Source organism: Kryptolebias marmoratus, linkage group LG3 (assembly GCF_001649575.2).
Source record: "Kryptolebias marmoratus isolate JLee-2015 linkage group LG3, ASM164957v2, whole genome shotgun sequence".
NCBI classification, from domain to species: Eukaryota; Metazoa; Chordata; class Actinopteri; order Cyprinodontiformes; family Rivulidae; genus Kryptolebias; species Kryptolebias marmoratus.
The window spans coordinates 10,064,173-10,086,656 of record NC_051432.1 but is presented as its reverse complement, the minus strand read 5'-3'; the positions used below and the strand labels follow the sequence as shown (position 1 = coordinate 10,086,656).

The 22,484-nt window shown below is 39.5% G+C and overlaps 2 protein-coding genes across 2 annotated transcripts in view; one reads left to right on the top strand and one right to left on the bottom strand.

The window, feature by feature from the left end:
• Positions 1-8,276: 8,276 nt before the first annotated feature.
• On the bottom strand, positions 8,277-17,712 carry mettl14 (methyltransferase like 14). The gene is made up of 11 exons (XM_017406953.3): positions 17,462-17,712; positions 16,914-17,002; positions 16,061-16,148; positions 14,783-14,860; positions 13,276-13,363; positions 13,099-13,189; positions 12,851-12,992; positions 12,470-12,562; positions 10,769-10,885; positions 9,888-10,098; positions 8,277-9,250 (listed from the first exon to the last, which is right to left on the bottom strand). The coding sequence occupies exons 1-11, from the start codon at positions 17,525-17,527 to the stop codon at positions 8,946-8,948; spliced, it is 1,368 nt and encodes a 455-aa protein (XP_017262442.1). The 5' UTR covers positions 17,528-17,712; the 3' UTR covers positions 8,277-8,945.
• A 1,708-nt stretch (positions 17,713-19,420) lies between these two features.
• prss12 (serine protease 12) overlaps positions 19,421-22,484 on the top strand; it is a 34,347-nt gene continuing 31,283 nt past the window's right edge. Inside the window, exon 1 of the mRNA XM_017407473.3 lies at positions 19,421-19,879. Coding sequence (XP_017262962.1) covers positions 19,522-19,879 — 358 coding nt within the window. The 5' untranslated portion in view covers positions 19,421-19,521. The remainder of the gene's footprint in view (positions 19,880-22,484) is intronic.

Below are 22,484 nucleotides of genomic sequence, written 5' to 3'. Positions count from 1 at the left end.
ATTGAGAGTTACTTATGATTTTTGCTAGACCTGATTTTAACCTAGATGCCAGAGCCATGGTGAGGAGTTTATAGTCTGTATTAAGAAGAGTGATAGGCCTTAAATTATTTAGGATTCTTTTGTCTTTTTCTGGTTTAGGGATTAATTTTATTAAACCTTGTTTCATTGTTGTCATCAATTCCTTTTGGTTAATACTTTCTACAATTGCATCAAATAATAATGTTTTTATTTCTTCCCAAAAATGCTTATAGAAATTAGCAGTTAATCCATCTGGACCAGGCGAACGATCAGATGCAATTTTTTTGATAACTTCATCTAATTCTTCTGATTTTAAATTTTCGTCACATAACTTTTTGAAGTGCTCATCAATTTTTGGAATCTTATCTCCTGTTATTTGAAAGAAAATTTTTGAATCCTGTTCACTATAAGAAGGAGAATAAATATTACTATAAAAGTTATAAATTTCTTTAGAAATTATTTTAGAGTTTGTACATTCCTCCTCATTAATTAAAAGACAAGAAATTGCATTTTTTTCCTGTCTTCTTTTTTCCAGCCTAATAAAAAAAGATGAATTTTTTTCCCCATCTTCTATCCACTTTGCTCGTGATCTGACAAATGCACTTTGGGCTTTATTAAGATAAAGCTGGTCTAGCTGAGTCTGTATATTCGATATTTCTATTTTATCTTCTTCTGACCAATTCACTTTAGAGTAATAATTTAGCAGTGTTTGAACTAAATTAGTTTCCTTCTCCCTTGTTTCCAATTTTTGTCTTTTACTAAAGGTAATAGAGAGTTTTCTTATTAAAAATTTTAAAAATTCCAATTTTTGTATTTGGGATAAGTTGGTGTTCTTATTAATATCTTAAAATCAATTCTTTAACATTACAGCAATATAGATCGTTCTTTAAAAGGGATGAATTGAACTTCCAATATTCCTTTCTTCTCCTAGAAAAATTCTGATTAGAAATGATCAAACTTATTTCACAATGGTCACTGAGGGGATTTATGGAAATATTAGCAGAGACTTCAAACTGCATGATGGAAGCAGAAACTAACCAGTAATCAATTCTCGATTTAGAGCTTCCATTAGGTTTAAACCATGTGAACTGTCTAGTGTTAGGATTACAGGTTCTCCACACATCCATCAGACCATTCACATTCATAAAATTACCAATAATAGGGTTTGGATGACATTGTGAATATTTTGAGGGCCATCTATCTAACCAATCATCTGTGGCCATATTGAAATCCCCTCCAACTACTACAAAATCAGTAAAATAAGTTGTTTTCAGCTCTTCTATACTATTTGTAACTTTGTAAAGCAAAGTTTTATTTCTAAGTTCGTCATTGTATCCATAAATATTGAACAGGATGACAGTGGCTTTTTCTATTTTCAAAACACAAGCTACCCAGTGGCCTTCATCATCCTTCCTTTCTGCCACAACTTCACCAGAGAATTTATGAAAACAAATTGCAACTCCTGCCGAGCGATTAGATCCATGACTGCATATGATCTTGTCTCCCCATTGCTGGGACCAAAATTTGACATCAGACTTCTCAGAATGAGTCTCTTGAAAAAGGAAAATATTTGACCGTAGCCCCTTACAAAAAATAAAAACAGCTTTTCTTTTGACTGAGTCTTTTAAACCCCTAGCATTAAACGATGAACAAAAAAAGCCATTTTGAAATGGCAACAATGAACACATAAATAAATCAAAAACTTAGAGAAATAACAGTTAAGGAGGTAGAAATACAGCCTGTGAACGTCCCCTTTTTAAAACAATCTCTCCACATAACCTTCACTTATTTTAAATACTCAACCCGCTCCTTTAGGTCTCTCTTCGATGCGCTTGCCGTTGATGTATCCAAATGGGCCTCGGAAACCTGCAGCTTTCCCTTCTTTCCTCGCTTGCTCTATCTTCGGCCACAGCGCTTGTCTTGCTAGAACATCGTTCTTAGTCAGGTCTTCAGCAAACCGGACCCCCACCTCTCTGCACACCGCTGATGACTTTGTTCTTTTCCAGATTTCATCTCGGATGTTTCTTTTGGAGAAGAGGATGATGATCTGTCGGTGCCTGTCCTCAGTCTTTCATCCTACTCTGTGAACAATGTCCACTCCATCCTCCATCTTCTCCGCCAGGTCTGGGGCCACTTTGCACAGCAGGTCAACGGTGTCGGCTCTGATGTTCTCGTTTACATCTTCTTTTTTCCCTCTCATCCGAAGACTCCATCTTCTTTTGTACCTTTCTTGTTCCACCAGCCGTTCTTTCAACTCTTCTTTATCTTTAAGGAGAGAGCCCACCTGTTGCTCCAAAGACTTGATTTTAATTTTGCAGTCTTCTATGTCTTCTGAGTGCAGTTGTGTTGTTTTAGCTACAGAAGCTAGCATAGCACTATGCTGCTGCAACTGTGAGCTCAGCTCATCCATTCGGTCATCCAGTCGTTGCCCGAGTTGATTAATAGCCAACAAAACTTCTTTCTGCAACAAGTTAGCTTCACTTTCTTCGGATGTATCCTTACATTTTTTCTCCTGTTTACTTTTTTCTGGCGTATTCAGTGGCGTCAGCTGGTCTCTGCCCCGCTTAGCAGAAGAGCTAGCATCCTCCGTTAGCATAGCATAATCATGCTCCGCAGCTTTTCCTTTTTGTCTAACCTGGAGGGATTTTACCTCCTCACGGTTCTTAGAGCTTTTCATCTGGGTGGCAGGCGAGTATACTCCAGTCAAGAGCTTAGATAGTGGAGAAATAACACTTACATGAACATAAATCTGGGACGGTGATCGCAGCCTCAGTATAATGTGACCACTCCGCTCGATGCCATTTTCCGGCGGAACGACTACACATTTAACAAAGAGCAAAGACTAAAGACCATTTACAGAAATCTAAAACAGACGAGGGCCACTAAGAAAGAAGAGACTGATTAGGTAAGAGAGAAAACGAAACCATCACTGGCTGAACATGTGAATGCATGTCTAGATGACACACAGACATGAGTGAAAACCCAATCTGAGTTCATCTGCATAAAGTTTCATTATAAACCTTGCAAGAAGGAAGTAGAAAATAAATGTTCCAGATGGAGAAGGAAGCCAGTTGTAAGTTATGTAAATGTAATTAAACATAAAAACACTGACAGATAATGTTTCCAGGAAATAACTTTAGTGGTAATAATTTCTTTATCAGTTCTTAAACTGGAAAGGAAATAAAAAACACCAAAAATTAAAAACCTTTCTGACCCCATTTGCAAAAACTCCTTTCTGTTTGTACTATTTGTGATGCGGGGAACCTCTATAAAGTATATGGATGTTGGCTCAAAGGATATCAGTCCAACAATGAATGAAAACTAAGAAGGCCCTGACACATTTTCAAATTCAAAAGTCTAGACATATCCAGACTCAAATTTTTAGATTTCAGAACATTTTTGAAGTAGAACTGCAACCATTTAATGTGGATGTACAGAACAGACTGCACACAAAAAAACTGATAGCAAGACACACACAAAGAAAAAAACATGCCTGCGTTCCTAATGAATTCTTTTTGTAATTACACAATTCAAGTCTTCTTTAGGAAAAGTTGAAACTGATTGGGTGTACATGCAAACATGTTTTATCACCCACCACTACAAAAGGTGGGCAATCATGTAATCTATGTCTATATGTGAGTTTATTTGTCTATTAGCAACATACCTCATAAACCAATGGATTTTAATGTAAGTCTAAGTAATAAATGGATGCAGATCTACAACTGATTAACTCTTGGAGTCAACATGGTTCAAGATGGCTGCCACAGCTACCTGAAAACAGGCTATAATTCAGTCAGTTTTACAGATATTAAGCTAATGTTTGGTGTGGTAGTAGCTGAGAGTCATTCCCAATGCACATTCTGAGCACTAACAGATTGCGTTAGATCTTTATTTAAAACGGTGGCATGACGGGTGGGAGGGGGGTGATATGCATTCCTTAAAGGTATTGCTGCTTTGATTACATAATAAACTCTCTTGACTAAATTTCATTTTTTGAAAGTAGTTTATTTTAAAACAGTCCCTAGACAAATATCCAGAGTTTGTGAAGATTTTAAAACACTCAACTTATCACACATTTTCAGGTGGTAAATTTAGGAAATCTCTGTGGTAATGTACAAATGTACAAAGATTTCATAAATTTCGTAGTGTCAAGTAACAATGCTTTAAAATACATTTATTTAAATTATTTTACAGTGAGAGCCATGTGGTGATAATTTTTTTTAGCATACAGCATAATGTCCAAACAACTGTACACTAACTTCACAAAGGGGGAAAAAAAATTCACTGAATTCAGAAAACTATTTTCATGTTGATCATAACAATCATAGCTTTCATTCAGGTTGTTATCTTTGGTTTTGGTCTACATATGCCACAGCATTGCTCCTCCAAGCCCTCTGAGCGGTGCTCGTTCTATTTATAACTGAGTCTGTCAAAAAAAAGGCCAAACAATTCCTGAGAAGCCAGAGGTTACAATGACCTCCGTGATGTGGCATGTTTGAAACAGAAGACTGACTTAAATAGCGCGGGACTTCGGTTTCTGAAGAAACAAAAGATAGTTTGACGGTAATGAGGAAACGTGCCACAGACGAGAGCAATACATTAAATGGTTAAAGAAATTTTGCACAAAAGATAGACATTTCTGTACTTTTAAATATATTTTTGAAGATTCATATATGAGTCAGGTGCATAAAAGTCAAAGAAAAAGAAACAAGCACTACACAGTCTAGGATACACATAATTTGACAAAACACAAAAACAATCAAATGTATTCAAGTAGCAGCTGTAAAACAAACAGAATTGATTAAATAAAGCTGTTTTCTTAGCATGATATCAGAAGGGTTTTTTAAAAACAGACATCTTATAAACTTTATGAAATGTTTTCAAGATGATTCATGTTACTTTTCTGTTTTATTATTCTACAATTATAATGTAATAAATTCCTGACTGATTGTTTCAGTTAACACGTGAACAATAGCCAGTTGTTACACATAAATCATACTCCCAGCTATTCTCTTCTATGTCTGCCTTCCTCTTGTGCAAACATTTAGCAAGATTTTTATGAGCATACAGCCTGTGTGTCAGTAAGGTTTGGACGGAGCTTTCACATTCCTTTATTAATTCTCATAAGTGAGGCGCATTACAGAACACCTTTACCGGGCGAGGCCTATTGTGTTGTTTCACATTCTTAGCCTTTGTCTTCCTTGTTTTTTTACAAACTACCGGGCCTTCAAACCAAAGCCTGTTGTCAAAGGTTTTTATTTTATTATCAATGAGGTTGGATACTAGAGTTAGTTTTATGCACAGTTTTCTCAGTGGGGTAATCGTTACATTTCTACTCCGGCGTTTATTTTCCTTCTCTGAATGTTATTCCTGTCTTCCACATATTATCACACATTCCAAAACCCACTCAGTTTTTTACATCTGTGTAATGAAGGTAAATACTGCATCCTGATAAGACTAATTAAGCATTAGGTAGAAACTGATAATACAGCCCAGTACTTACCTGGTACCTACAGGATGTTTACCTAGTATTTACAGGGTACTTACAGGATACTTGCAGGGTACATGTATGGTACCTACAGGATGTGTACATTCTACTTACTGGGTATGTACCTAGTACTTGCAAGGTACTTACTAGGTACGTACCTGATAATTACAGAGTACAAACCAGGTACTTGTTTGATAAATACCTGTAATCTAAAGAGGTACGTGCAGGCACCAGGTACTTATTGTGTATGTACTTGGTACCTAGGGAGTACCTACAGGGGTACTTGCAGGGCACCTATGGAGACTTGGCTGCATTATAAAATGACTTGTTCCCTGGTACTTATCAGGTACAGACCTGTTACTTACTGATTACATCCCTGGTACATGTCTGGTACTTATGGGGTACCTACAAGGATACTTGCAGTGTACCCAAAAAAATTGGGTTGTGTTATGCATTATGATGTGACTTGTTACCTGATACTTACAGGTTATGCACCTGGTACCTACGGTGTACTTCCCTGACACTTACTAGGAACACACCCTGTAAAATCCAGGTAACAAGTCACTTCATAATACAGCCCGTTCTCTGTAGGTACCCCATCGGTACTGGGTTGTGTTATGTATTGCATTCGATTTGTGGGATGCTAATGCTGACAGTTAAACTTGTGCATGTTTAATAAATCAAAGATGGCTGCATTAGGTAGTCATCAACACATTCCTTGTCCAGCGAAACCTACCGCTGTATTAAACTGAAAGATATAAAATAATTTCAATTCACTTTCAGAATCCAGTAGTTCTTGAAAAATAAAACTTAATAAAAAGAAACCAAAATCAGGAATGACACATAACTGTAAAACTAACCGAGTCACTAACCTGCTAGGTTTCACTTAACGTCAGCTTCGTGCATAATCTAAGCACAGCATCGTAACTTTAAGGTTAGACCTCCCCTAAATGGAATGCAGACGGCATGAATGTAAATGCGATTTCTCTACTTTGACATGTCTTTTGTGAAAAAGCACACTGTGCCTGGTGACGCACTGAAGTTGCTTAAATTAGAACCTAGATTAGATTTGGGTTATTGTAGTTCTAGAACAGTAAACGTTACAAGAGACGTGTCACAATGGTTTTTAAAGGTTAAAAGTCTTTAGAATTATATCTTCATCAATTATTATGTCCTCCCACTTGAACGGATATGTTGGTAAATATTAGAATTACAAAGCCATTCGAACAGGTGTGAGCAGCACACATTCTTTGTATGCATTACAGTAGGTGAAAGAGGAAGCACACAGGCTTTTTTTTTTTTAAATTTTGTTTTGTAGTTACCACAATCATTTTTATAGCTTCTCCGTCATCACAGGCAATTCAAGAAGCAATGAAAAACTTCTCAACAAAAGAATCTTAGATGTAAAAAGTGCTAAATGTGTCATTAAAAGCTTAAGAAGAGCACGTGTTTGTCAATGCAAGGTAAGTAAGGTGATTTATGTGCAAACAATGCTACATAAGAGAAATGGGAAACACGTCATGTATTCATTTCAGCATGTATTGTACTGTTCAAAAGTTTTAGGATGGTGTGGAAAATGTTGAAACAACAAGAATTTCCTCACAAAAAATATATATATAATTGTTCTTTTATTTTGTCATTTTAACAAATGGAAAAAGAGCCATCATAAGGCAAATCTTAATCGAATCATTACTCAACCTACCTTCAAAACAGCAACTTTTTTTTTTTAGGATCACTTGAACCAAACCAGGGGTTTTGTGGAATTACTCTGTTTTGTGATTACCAGTTAGGTGTTACTAATTATTTTTTATAAGTAGGTGGAAACACAGTCATTACTTGAAATAGAAACAGCTGTGTAGGAGGTTTAAAACTGGTGAAGACCAACCAAAGGGTTTATGTCAACTCACTGCACTGTTTACTATAGTTAAACATGTTTGTATAGGAATATAATCACCTATAAAGGTATAATCCCCGACCAAACTCCATTACCAGAGGTCAGGTTATAGAAGACAACTTATTGTTGCAGCTCAAGCAACAAGACAAGACTGAGCGCAGCAACAAGACTCAAGGAAGTTGAACTACATCAACAAGGTTTCTGCCTGGCAAAGATTTCCAAACAGACTGTTAAAGAGCGTCACGATACCGAGTGTCTGCACACAACAGCGAAGCACGGTGAAGGTTCCTTGCAAGTGTGGAGCTGCAGTTCTGTAAATGGAGTTGAGAGTTAATGTTGTCCTCAATGCTGGGAGGAATGTACACTTATTCATCATACAGTACCATCAAGGAGTTACCTAATGAGCCCCAAATTTACTCTACAGCTGGATGACTCCTTAAATAGATCTTCAAGATAAAGAACAAGGATGGTACTGAGAGCTCAACATTACTGAGTGTCTGGGATAACATGAAGAGACCAAAGGATGCGAGCCAAGACGTTACAACAACCGACCTGCGGAGTTCCTTGGAAAACTGAGCGAACGTGCAAAGAACCAATGCAGCTTGAAAAGAAAGCATTTTAGATTTCTCTTTTGTTCCTTCACGTTGTCTTGATAAAATCCAAAATAATTCAAATTGTTGCACTCTTACTTTGCAGCATTTTCCACACCAGCTGAAGATTTTTTGCATAGGGTTACATGTGTTCAGCCAATGTGGTCTTACTGGTCATCAGATGTTTTTTTTATTATTATTTAACATAACAGATCAACTAAAAAAAGAGAAATTTCACGTAGGACCCTGATTCGCAAAGCTGCATTAAAACACACAGCAGCGACACTTGGTATACAAAGTTTATTGATAAAGGTGTTAGTTAACCATTAATAAAGTAAACAAAGCTGCTTCTTAGACAAACGTGACATTTCCCAACTGGCCACTCCTTCATTTGGACATTCCAGTGATGGCTCGACGCATGTAGACGGCACGTGAACAGAAGCCAACGACCAATCAGCTTTAGAGCTCGTCGAGTTGAAGTGCATGCAAGGCATGAACAAAAATGTCAAATATGTTGGCAACAAAATGTCATCTAATTGAGCCATTGCTGCAAGCAATTAACAACACAATACAAAGGCTTCCAACATGTTAAGTCAGAGTCATTAACAACACAGTATGTTCACTTTGTGCTTTTGTAGCTGTCATTTGGAAATACATAAACTGTTTATTATATTCTTTACAGCCACCTGTTCTCCGGTTGTTAGAGGACTAAGGCATTAATATTAGCTTTCCAAGTTAGACCCAAAAGCGTATAAACAAAACAAAACAATCTGTGCAAAGAGAGTTTATTCTGGGGATGTGTATGTGTCCATGAAACATTCAGGCAAAAATGATTAAAAACGCAAATGATCACAGTATTTTTTTTAGCTACTGCTACTTAATAACTTTAACAGTTGTTTAAAAAAAATAAAAAGAGGAAAAAAAAAAAATTGTTTTTTTGTTTTTATGTTTAATTTTAGCGAGGTTGAAATCCCCGATGTGGCCCTCCTCTGCCCCGGAATCCTCCTCTGTCTCCTCGGAAATTGGGCCTGTTTCTTTCTCTGCCTCTGTCTCCACCTCTCCCGGCATTGGGTCCGCCACGTCCCCCTCTGGGGGCTCCGCCACCGCGGTCCGACTTCAGTTTAACAGGAGACTTGGGCCGCAGCCTCTCGATTTCCTCAGTGCAGCCGGATAAATGGGAGTTGGGTAAGGGGAAATTTGAGGCGTAGGCTTCTGGGTTGAAGTTGGTGTTGGTCAGTGTGGGACCAACGGTCAGCCAGCCTAGAAACGGAAGGGAAAGGAGGATGCTGGTTGAAAAACAAGACGAGGAAAGGAACGAGAGGACCCAAACGACAACAGTACTGTTTTATTCTACCGTATTTTTCGGTCTATAAGGCACACTTAAAAGCCTTTAATTTCTCAAAAAACGACAGTGCACCTTGTAATCCAGAGCGTCTTATATATGTAAGAAGTCGAAATGTTTTAGTACGACTTTGGTTAAACTACAAAGCTGCAACTCTTGCAGCATTAAGGCTCAGTTCTAGTCGTGCAGGTCTCCGTGCACGGCGCAGACCTGAGCGAGCGGCGGAAGCGTTTATACTTGACGCTTACATCGGTGCAGTATTCTTCCGTGAGTTTTGAACCGTTTGATTATCTTTGTGATCTCTCATAGAGGAATCATATAAATGCTGATACAGGCGAACCAGCTCCGCTAGAGCACCGAAATCATTCATTTTGAATCCGGTCCGCGTGAAGTTACAAAAATTGGGAGGTGCGGGATGATGCACCTTATAGTCCGATGTGCTTTATATATGACAAAAGTTTGAAAATGGACCATTCATTGACAGTGCGCCCTATAGTGCAGAAAATACGGTACTTAATCTCTTTGTTCAACAGAAGTGGTGCACGTCTTTCTCGCCTGGTCTGATGGTCGAGTCTCTTCCGAACAGGTGCAGCCTCCTGCGGCCCAAACAGAAGTGCTCAATGATGTGAAAGATCTCCACAGGCTTCTCGACGTTTCCCATCTCAGGCTCCTCGGTGATAATCAAGTCGATGTCCACGTTGGCATGGATGAAGTCGCCGTCGGTACTCCTGCGCACTGTTCCCTTGATTCCCATCAGGCAGTGCTCCTGGAATAAATGTGTTCTAAGTCACTGTGATCATGTGATAACAGGATTTAAACCGAGATGAGTTTCAGTGGAATGCACCTGGCACATTAACTACTTGTTATAGAAATGATTGTCGCTTCAGAAAAATGTGAGATTTTGTCATTAAATGGCATTTTATTCCACTAAAACAAAAGCGATAAAACCTAACACGTCCTCACCTAACCAAATACAGTATTTATTATATATGGAATAAAAAAAAAAGCTGTTTATCTGGTGACGTTAATAAGACTCCCCTTCCTGTTTTGTCTTAAATCAAAACGTTTTCACATCACAGCCGTGTTCTGGCTGATCAGCTCCAAGCCTCATGTGATGCATTGCTGTCTCTTCATCTTGCTTCCTCATAAAACAGAGGTGATGACGGACCCAGCGCAACCAACAACAAGCTTGTCTCACTTTGTTTTTCTTCCTGCTCTTTTAGCATTGTGATTAAACAGATACCCGAATAAGCTGGTACCGAAACACACTAAAAAAATTTAATCTCTGCTGTGAGGTGATCTACTCTGGAAGAAACTGCTACAACGCCGTCTTAAGTTTCCAACGTAATCCCAAGATGAAGCATTGTGGCTACGCTAATTAAATTAACATTAACCTCTGGGGCTGTTTGGTTAGCATTCACATTAGTAATCTGTACCTTAGTCCTCTGGAATACTGCTTTTGGGTCCAGTGCCTTTGTTTTTCCTGGTTTGTTTTTGTTGGTCTTGATCCAACAGATATCCTCACATCTCCTGAACCCCCACTTCCTCAGGCACTGGAGTCAGTGCGAGTGACGTAAACACAAAAAAGAGATAATTAGAGAAAGGGCTTTTAAAAGACAGCAACGTGATCGGCATCCAAAATGACTGATCAAATGAAACTGGTCATTTCATTTAAGTTACAACAAATGCAGTTTCAATATTATATAATTATTGTTTTGGTCATTTTTTTTAAAGAAATCTCCTGTCTGAAAAAGTCTCACAACTTCTCTGACGATTGTTTTAGAAGGTAAAACAGTTCAGCTCTACAACTATCCACTGGTGCTTTAATGGCAGTTCAACAGGTTCCTGGGGTTAAGAAGAGCCGAGAAAAAGCAGAGAGTTTCACAAATGTCTCTTTTTTAAAGGTTTGCCCAATTTTTGGCCTTAGTCGTTGGTTTTCAAAAAGAGAAACGCTCCAACGCAAAAGAACTTCATTTATGCAGTTTGTGTCAACAAAAACATCTACAAAAATACCTGTTCAGGTAAGGTCTAAAAAAAAAAAAACACTTTTTTTTTTTGGTCCTCAAACCCACAGGGTGGGGCCATCACTCATCATTTCTGGTGGAGAGAAAAGATTTACGTCACAGCGGCAGACAGCCGTGAAGCTCAGAAAATAACAGGCTCGATGTGTCTCTTTGTGTAACCTAAAACAGGATGCTTTTAATGTGAAACACATGCCCTCCATGAAACACACATGATAAAAAACGCATGAAAACAAACATTTCAGCCTATCCCAACACCAAATATGTACAGTGCCTATAAATACTATTCATTCTTGGATGTTTTACCCCTTTATTGCTATTATAAAGAAGTCGTAATTATTTTATTTTACATCTTACATATTTTTTATTTTGCATTACATATTATTTTGCTGGTACTGCTCTGCAGAAACTCGCTTTCACTTCTACGTCGACTTTTTTTTTATATTAACCATGATTGATTTATGACGCCAAAAAAAGCATGAAACAATCAAGAGGGAGAATACTTTTTAGAGGCACTATGAATAAATGAGAAGAGAGAATCAAGCTGTAGTCATACTCCATGAGAAGCCACGAAGTCGGCTCTCATTCACGTGGTCGCGTGACCAAAAACTGCGTTGTTTTGTTCTCGTAGCAGCTTCGTCCACTGCACGGGTCGAACTTTCCCTCCCAGGGGTTTGCGTCAAGTATTGTGTGATTGGTCAGAAGTTGTAGTGGGTGTATTAATGCAGAAAAGCCGGTGAGCTTTAATGGAGTCATTTTGCTTCTACTGCTCCGCTGAGAAGCAGCTGGAGGCTGGTAGAAAATACAGCCGTCTTTACAACTGCTGCAGCAAAACAAGGACAGGAGAGTTGAGAAGCCGGCGGGAAGAAACCACTTTTAATGCTGTAGGAGGAGGGAGGAGCTTCCTGGGAGTCCTGAGCCAAGTGTCTCGTGGACGATGAAAGGTGTGTGCAAAAACGAACGTCGCGCAATCATGTAACCGTGACTTCTTGTGGGGTATGACAAAACAGGAACCAGGAAATAAAAATGTGTTATGCATTTGATGTGGGTTGCCAATTGTTTAATAGACTCGTATGATGAGTTCATGTTTTGTTTAATCCGCTCAGACTGTGTTACCATTCTGCCCAAGTCCAGTCCTTCTCCTGAGCCGCACCAGAGAAAGACAAAAGACCGTAAAGCTGATATCTCCTCGATCTCCAGTCTCATGATCTAAAACAGAGTAGAAAATGATGAGATGATGCTATAAGGAGGATCCTTTATAGATGAGTTTATGTTCTGTTCTCTAACACTAAGTTCTGAGGTTTGTCTTGTTTTTGGAGCAGCAGAACTGAACCTGCCTCACATTGGCCTTGTTTACACACATGAAATACTGCTGCAGGTGCCTTTCATTTCTTCCTTTAAAAGATTTCTGTTTATGCCCCTCAACGCTAGTCTAAAGAGCATTTGGTATTTAATTATCCAAAATACTGAATTATCGATGGCTGGATGCACACTTACATCGTCCCAGGTCCAGAAGCGTTCTGTGTGGCTGATGCCCGACTCCCTGTAGTATTCCTCTAAGGGCGGCTCGATTAGAATCACATCGAACTGGCTCTTCAGATCCCGCAGGTCAAAGTGCTCCAGGTCGGACTGGAGGTACCTTCATCAAAGACACACAGACTTTTTCCAGCGCCAGCACTCCTCCGCACTGTTACTAAAGAATTTTAACTCACAATCTGGTCAAAACTACACATCGATTAGCTTACATGGGAGGGACGTTGGTGCTCGAGATATGTTCATCTTTCAGTCGGATCAGCTCTCGGAGTTTAGGATACTCTTCGAATCGATCAGCCAAGCCTTAAACACGGACAGGGCAGGGGTCAAACCAAACACACCAGCGTCCATACGAGTATAAGGACTCGCTTAGATAAGCACTCGCTCACCGACATCTCTGATGAAGTTTTGTGGCCTGTGCCCCGTGTCCACAAAGTGTTGGCAGTAGTCATTGTGAGGGTTCAAACTCTGGGTACCCTGGGAATTATAGAACAGGAGCAGCAATAAAGAACAAATAGAAAGTGCAGCTGCATGGAAAAAAAAAAAAAAAAGCTGGATAAATATTTTGCATCATACTTAACGAAAACAACCTAAAAGTTGTGATTTCTGCAACACATGTCGGAAGATAAAGGATAAAGTCAGCACCAGCAACCTACTTCCTCCAAAGGCAAAGTTAACTTTAGTTCATGTGCATCTGCCACTGTGCATTTATCCTCCTTTTTTAAAAACACTGGTCATTTAAATTTTGACCAACCTCTATAATGATTACATGCATGAGTTAGCTTCAGTTTGCCATATCTTGAGTTCAGGCATGATGTGATTCTTAAAATCTATCCCATTGTTTTGTTATCTTTAGCCTTCGTAAAATTGTTGTTTGTTTTTAATGAAACTCAATAGCTGTGTGACACTGCATGACTAATCATATGACCTTCCTAGGAACATTCTTTCGACTTTGATAAGCGCAGACAAGAAATGTCAACCAAAACTGGTCCTTCAAGCTTTACAGCTGCAGCTAAATTAAAACTTGTTTATCTCAAAGCTCCAGATTTACTGTTGATTACGTGAATCTCATGACAGTGCATTTTTTTTCTACACCGCAAAGCCATCATACATGTATGAAATATTTTGTACATCTGATTAAATTTAGACCTCAGTGTAAAAAGTCGGTGTAAACAAACAGACTTTTCAGCAGATGATGCAGATGCATTTTATCAAGCAGGGCAATCAGTGGCCAGCATTCCATAACTTCTTTTTATTTCTTATTTTAACCTTTACCAAAGCAAGTCTCGCTGTAAAGACTTCAAGGCGCCAACACTGAGCTTGCGCTGCATGTGCGCCGGTAAATTGTTTCGGTCTCCAAACTTTGTGTGAACCGAACGGCAACGATGGAAGATCCAAAACAGTCAAACATGCGGCTCCGTTAACGAGCTTAGCAACTGATCGCTCTGTCAGCAGAAACAATGCAACCCAAGTTATGAAATTAAGTAATCTGGAAATTAGTGTGAAAACGTTTTTTCGGAATACGAAAATTGTTCCAGGTGATACCAGTAAAGAGCATAGTCATAACCGGCTACTTTCAGCATTTACAAGACATATTTGGCCAAAGTCCAGCATCATGTGGGTGAACACAATCATCAAACTCTTTCCTGTTACTGCTCTGTTTTTTTTTGGCTTTTTTTTTTCTTCCTTATTAACAACCTATGCAGAGCTTCCTCTTCGGTTCCAGTGGTTGTAATTTGATATAGCAAACGTAAGCCACTTACTTCAATAAAACAACAGCACCAGCCCAAGTAGACACTGTGGCTTCTAATACCAAAATGTGCTCGGTATGCACAGAACTAGGACAAGATATGCAAGTATGTGAAGCTGAATGTGTTTAAAAGAATGTTATTTTACCTTAAGGAAGGTACTGGAATCTTTATACACCTCCTCGTATGGGTTGCTCTCATCTTCCTGCTGCACCTCCACCTCATCCTAATACACACACACACACACACACACACACACACAGAAAGAAATATAAAACAAACCTATTTTTTTTGCATTCAAACTGCAACATCGTGTTACAGCTGGAAGTAAATTGATCCCGCCTGGCCTACTGGTGGTCAGAGGGTTTGGAGGCAGCCTCACTTCTGTCAGTCTGTGGCTACAATGTAGCTTAGCACCATCCGTGTGTGAATGTGTGAGTGACTGATCGTAGTGTGAAGCGCTTTGGGGTCCTTGAACTAGATAAAGCACTACACAAGTGCAAGCCATTTACCATAAAGCATTTTCTCTTTTTACATTAGAGGTTACATCAAAGAGAATAACTAAACATCTAAAGTAGTTTTTTTTTCATTTGGTAGCCACTATTAAGACTTACAGTAAATGTAACAGTTTCAGATGCGGGTTTTAAAGGAATTCTGGTTAAAGTAAAACGTGGTATGAAAACAATTTACTAATTGGTCGAGAGAATTCTTCCTTCCCGTCTCAGCTCACTTGTTTCCTAACATCGCAGTCAAACCATTGCAGCTCGAGTATCACAGTCAAATATTTCATCAGATAAAATCTTGAAACAACCCATTTCTGACTGACACTTCGCTGAAACCTGCCGCCTGGTTTTTGTTTGCTGGGAAAAGAAAAATTGACATTTGGAGTTGTGTTAATACCACAAACTGCGAGGAAAAAAATAAAAACAGACGTGAAAATGCAAACCAATACACCAGTAACCTTCTATCCAATAAATAAAAATGATCCAGTTCTTATTTAAATTGTAATATCCTCTGTTAATGGATATGAGTCACACACACCACCTCACAGTTAATCTGTCCCAAGGCCAAAGAAAAGATGATTATTATTTTTTGTTTTCTGGCAAATTTTTGCAAAGGTAAAGAGAGGTATCGTCAAGGCGGTTTTACAAGAGTGAACCAACAGAACAAAGTTAATGACTTTTCCCTGGGGTTGTGAAACCTCACAAGAAAACAGTCAGCCATTGTCAACTTTTAAAATCTCACACATAAATACAAAAGTCACCCGACAAGTTGTCCTTATCGTGTGTGCTATTTGACTGCTAATTACGGTAGCTTTAGTCATTTCCTTTACAAAAGTGTTTCAGAAACCAGGTTCAATGCTGCCATTAAACCTGTTTAGTTTTTTTGTTTTGTTTAGCTCAGGTTTCAGAAAACCAACCCTTACTTTTTGTTCTTCCACATCTTCCTCTGTGTCCTCTCCCTCCATTTGGGGCTTCTTCTTGAGAGGGGGTACTGAGCTGTCGTATGAGGCCCTGCAAAACACAAACATTTTAAAACTTTAAAATCAGCACTTGGCACTGATCAGGAATGACTAGACCAAGTCAACAGGAAAATAAAAAAAATACGGAGCGCAGGTATCTATCTCTCTCTTTGCACTGCAAAGCAAATAATTCATTTTCTTGTTCTTCATCTCACATTTTGACTGAATGAAGAGTGAACACTGCAGGTCAGACGCTGCTTATAACTGATAAATCATGAAGAAAGGAGGAAAGGGTTTCAACGCAATCAAGTCCTGGGTATCCTCTTATCTTCAAAGTTTTGACCAAATGCGAGGGGGGAAAAAAAATTACAAATTAAACTGAACATGTTAACTGGATATGAAATAAGGAAGAGGAAATACAGCTTCAACCAATAATTCCTACTGACTATCACACAGATTAGAAAATAAAGAACTTATTAAACTGGCAAAAAGAGGGACAAACAAATTTGATCACGTCTGTATGTCAAACATTGTGTTTATTTTTACATAAAATATCTTGTTAACTGTAAAGACTACCTTTAGGTGTTGGCAATGTGTTGTTATTTCTGCTATGACAGTTGGGATTGTTTGGCTAAAACACAAATGGATTTTAAAGAATAAATCTTTTTTTTTTAAGTTGAAAACCGAGAATGTAAATGTACACTTGGGCACGCAGATGTGGCGTGTTTTGTTATCCTAAGTGCAGCTTTCTCCTCCCATCATGTCTGTTAAAACTAACAGGTTACCCTGGTTGTCTGTGTGGAGGCATTTATCTCACCTGCATGTTTCTCTCGTCTCCTCTATCTCTTTGAGTTCATCTTTACTGTGTAGGACAGCCCCGATACTGTCCGCGCTCTCGGCTCCCAGCTGTGCTCGGATGAAGAATAAAACACACAACATTAACTAATGTTTGCTCCAGGTGTTGCCCCCTCTGTGTGCGCTGCTTTCCATGCATTTTTGCACCTGTTGCTACATATGACACCAAAAACATGGGCTGTAATAGCTTCAAGAAGTTTCACTCACTTTACATTTGTTCATTTCACACTTATTTGCATTTCACCATTCTCGATTTATTTACATACGCTGAATGGTTTGCATGGAAGCTACTTTTTCTCTCTCCTTCGGAGCATAAGGCGAGCGGTGTAAATGTTTACCAGCTCAGCCAGGTAAGCACTGGTAAAAATATTTACTTTAAAGCTTTGAGAATGCGTTTTCCAAACATCATAAACACATTCAGTGGTTTTGCAGCTCTAGCTATCCCCAGAGCTACGTTAGCTGTAAAGCTAGTAGCAGCTTGCTAACTGCTGCAGCTGAGCGTGTACTTGCCTGCTGAGCTAACAGTTGTCGCCTAAGTTTTTGCCTCTCGCGGATTTCTTGAAGCCTGCTGTTCATTTCTTCACCCGTAACAATTTGTTTTTATAAATTATGCGTGGTAGTTAATGCATATACTCTTTCATAGACATGTGATAACAGCCAGCTTTAGCCAAGAAGCCAATTACTTATATGGTCTTATATAAGTCATTGCAAGAAGCAGCTAAATCAAGACCGCCGCTAAAACGAAATCACAATGAGTACGCTCGTTATTCTCACCGGTACACACGAGAACTCTTTGCAGACTGGTCTCTGACTAAACCAAAATGAGGAGAAGCACTTCAATTAAGGCTTTTGCCTTTGCGACTTTTCAGGCAGCTGTGGTAAAGTATGGCGAAAAATAAAAGAAATGAGAAGAAGGGAGAAAAAAAGAACACAGGCTGTAACTCCGCTTTTCCGGGTGAGAATCGGTGTACGCCGGTTGTAAAAGTTAACGTGATTGTGAACTTATTGTCGCCTGATGATGACGAAAGCATATCCGACGCTTATGTTTAACGTTGGAACATTACCCATCCAATCAGAGAATACATAGCAGTCGCGTTAAAAAAAATAATGTTGATCTCATTTAGTCCTTCGCCTGCTTTGCGCACAAACACACTCACACACCCATGCATAAACACGACTGAAATTAAGAAATTTGTCCAAGACACAAAGGAGGGAAAGCGGCCGAGGCCTGATACATAAAACAGCAGAATTACTCCGACTCTTTGTGCATAGAATAAAAAGAGTATTTGAAGAAAAAAAGTTGGGTGAGTAGGGAAAATCAACGCATTCTGTCATAAGCAAAATCACATAATTATGTCGATATGTAGTCCTTTGAAAACAGCTGATTCAGAATTAAAGGACAATTCTTTTTTTTTTTAAATGACTTCTCTGATTTAAATGCTTTCATATTTCAGTACAACGGTGGAAGGTTCTTGAAATAGCAAGAAATTAAAGGACTGAACTCCTTTTGAAGTAAATGTGCATTTAATGGTTGTTAGACTTGCAATTCAATTTAGTTTATTTATATAGAGCCAAGTTACAACAAAAGTCATCTCAGGGCACTGCACAGATATATTATAGAAAGCCAGTTAGTAAAAGTTACAAGGAAGCCAGTAGACTGAGTTGAATCTTCACTTTGTCACAGTCTCCCATCCTGGGAAGCACATTGGTGACAGTGGAAAGGAAAAACCTTTTTAACAGGAAGAAACCTCCAGCAGAACCAGAACCACGCTCAGGACGAGCGGCCATCTGCTTCTGAGGTTTGAAAGCATAGGAAAGAGACACAGACAAACACAGAATGACTGGTCCAGGTGTAGTTTCTATGAGAAAAACAAAAAAGAAAAACACATGTTAATGATAAAAAAATAACTGCAAATACAAACATGGAGAGTAGAGAGAGTAAAGACAGCAGCAGAAGGACAAAATGTGGCCAATTTGTCCTCCAGCAGTTTGAGCCTATAGCAGCTGAACTACATGATAGATCAGGAAACCCAAGCCAACCCTAAATATAGGATTTATCAAAAAGGAAAGACTTAAAAGTAGTCACGGTGTCAGCCTAACAGGCAGAAACTCCACAAGAGAGGAGCATAACATAATAACACACAAACAAGGACCCTTTTTTCATTTTTTTAATTGCTTCATGACTATGTTTATTATTGTAAATAGTTCCTGTGAAATCATTAGCTGTCATAAATGAGAAAAAAAGGAACTTTTTGTATTGGGTCTTAACCTTTGTTTTCAGAGGTCACAGTTTAGTTTCCTATCATGAAAAGTGGCAGCCTCGATCAGTATCACACACAGCCTTTATAGGCTGCATTTAGTGTGTTTATTGTTTGAATGATGCCATGTGTTGGGGCCACGCAAACGGAGCTGCCCATCAGCGCCTGTGCGCAGAGTCTCTCTCTCTCTCTCCCCCCTGCTCCCCCCCTTGCTCCCACTCGCCGCCCCGCAGCAGAGCGATGCGGCTGCCCGGATGAGTGCGAGCCGTCAGCTGATGACTGAATCAGATTTCCTCTGTCATCAGACCCAACATGAAAGTGTCGTTTCTCTCTCCAGCAGCCGGTCCTCTGCTGCTGCCACAGCTGCTGCTGCTGCTGCGGGCTGCAGGCGGCTCTCCCTCCAGCCGCGTCCCTTCATTCATCCTCCCGTTCACCGAGTGCGCCCGGAGCCGGGGCAAGGACGGCTCCTACCGGGGAGCCGTGGACGTCACCGAGTCCGGCAGCCGGTGCATGAACTGGACCGAGGTGGCCGGCTTCAAGGAGCGCCACCCGGGCAAGGGGATCGGGGAGCACAACCAGTGCCGCAACCCGGACGGCCGGATACGTCCCTGGTGCTTCTTCAGGAACCACAAAGGCAGGACGGACTGGGGTTACTGCGACTGTAAACAAGGTACACACACGCAAGCCTGGCTGCCGCTTTAAAGCAGCCACATAACCTCACCGACATACCACGGGAGCTAAATAAACTGGCTGATCATTCCATAACCTCATCATGCTACTGCAGACAGGCAATCTGATTTGACATTTTAGCTGATGTGCTCAACTTGTAGGGACACACCTTTAGCTGTTTATGTGACATGCTCTGCAAGCTTTATCTGTAAAAAAAAAAAAAAAAAAAAAAAAAAAAACTTTTCTGCTAAGTGAAGTTGAAAGTCTGCTTGGCTCTTAAATAACCTGATCAGTTGCTTATATTAAAAAAACGCTATAGTTTCTGTAGTGAAAGTGTTCTTTAAATGTTAGGACAAAAGAAAAAGAAACTTCATTCTGCAGATGGAATTGACACTTAATTGTTTGGAATTATGCAGCGCAAACTGAGTCCAGTATTTAAAAAAAAAAAAAGAATTAAAACAGAGCAAAAAAAGTTTCACATTTAAAGATAAATGAAGCACTAAGTCGCAGCCTAAAGTTTTAAAAGACAAAACTACAACCTTTTATGAACCTAATTTGATGGAGGTGAGGTTTTGTTTGTTTTTCACGTTCCTATAAAGAAAACAAATAGCTGTCTGTTTCTCCAACGCCACATTTCAGTGCTTTAAAATCCATAATTACCAATGAGTCTTTTAAACAGCAACACCGATCAGTGAATTTTAAACTTATTCAGGTGAAAACCTGAATCCCATTCAGCTGATTGTGGTCCTGAAATCATGGGAAGCCGTGCGACATCGACCACTTTCTGTTAAAGACTGAGCGGACACGAGCAGCACAACCTGAAGTGTCATTCTGCTGCAGAAATATAAAGCATATATTGCAAAATGCTCGGGCAGGTAAGCAACTAAAAGTATTGCTTCCTGTTGTGGAGTTATACCTAAAAATGGCTCATGTTACTTCGTAAGGTGCCACTTCAGAGGGTCTGAAGAGCCACGAGTGGCTCCGGAGCTGCAGGCTGCGGACCCCTGGTGTACCTAACTGTAAGACCACAGTTCAGGTTTATTTGCTTAAGGGGTAAAAAAAAAAAAAGAAACAGAAAAAAGATACGTGTTAATGAAATCTGAGGACACAGTTTACCTTACGTCTCTGGATAACGGAAACTAAAGAGATCAAGTTTTCAGAGAGGTGAATGGGTGAGTGTGATTCCCATCTGACACGAGCGGGTCAGTGTGTGATATTTTAAGGCTTTATTTTTAGTCCTGCTGTTTATCGGCTGAGCGTGGATAAGTTACATCCCTGTAGACCGTTAATCCTGCCATTCAAAACATTCAAACTGTGTATTTAAGTCAGGTGCTGTGAGTTCAGATGTGCCGATAACGGTGTGAGACAGACGCCCCACCATGAGCAAAAAGCCTGTTTATGGGTACCTGGGTGTCAGCTTGGACATGTCCACTGACGTTCTCTGTATATACACAAAGCAGTCAGAGGCAAACAGGAAGACCATATGTGTACGAAGCTGTAAGAAATATCAGAAAATGTCTTATTCAGTTTTTTGCTGAATTGTGTTTTCAAATATCAAACTCTGCAGAGAAGTCTCACACGGCAGTCAAGATTGACGTCCTATTAAAGGGGTGTTAAATATGTATTTAAATATTCCTGCCAAATGCTATAACAATTAAAGGAACGCATATCGCCTGCCACCCTTCACGCCAGAGTTTTGGAGTAAGATCATCTTATGTTGAGAAGCGATGAAGCTGTAGCCATTTTGGTCAAACCTTGACAATAATGTTGCAGCCAATCTCATGCTATATTGTGTGATGTCACATTCAGACTATGTGTTGTGAATGACTCTCGTCTACTACCACATCAAACTTTAGCCCATTATCTGTAAAACTGACTGAGTTACAGCTATTTTTAATTTTCCAGTGGCTTGTTGGCTGTGGTGGCCGTCTTCAATTAGATTGACTCCAAAGGTTGCAGTTGCAGTTGTAGATGAACAGACAATGATTACTTTCTGGAAGTTTTATTCAAATCCAACCACTGGTTCATGAGATATTTTGCTAACAGACAAACAGGTTTGATTCCAACAGTTAATGTTGAATTCCCAAACAAAAAAATCTCACTTAATGTGTAGCGCTTGTCGTACAGAGAATGTGTTGTGAATGACTCTCAGCTACAACCACACCAAATGTTATCTCAAATTAGTTGAATTATAGCTATTTTTTGTGTCTTCTATGGTCAGTTGGGTCTGGTGGCCATCTTTGATAGGACTGGCTGCAAAAGATAATCAGTTGTAGATGTACGAGCAATAAGTTCTTTCTGTAAGTTTCATTAAAATTTGTCCAGCGGTTCATCAGATATTTTGGGAACAGACAGGCACGGGAACACACACAGACCCGTGATCTGCATCGGGTGATCATAAAGAAAAGGTCCACACAGTACAGCAGGTTTTCCCCTTCAGTATATATTACATCTTTAGTGATGCACAGTGTGTGTGATTTTACACAAAGCAAAAAAAAAAGATTCCATCGTCTTCCTCTTAATTAAATGCCCCCGCTTTGCACCAAAGTCCACTTTCTTAATTTTTCTTCATTCCCTTCATCATCGCATTCTCTGACCCCCCCCCC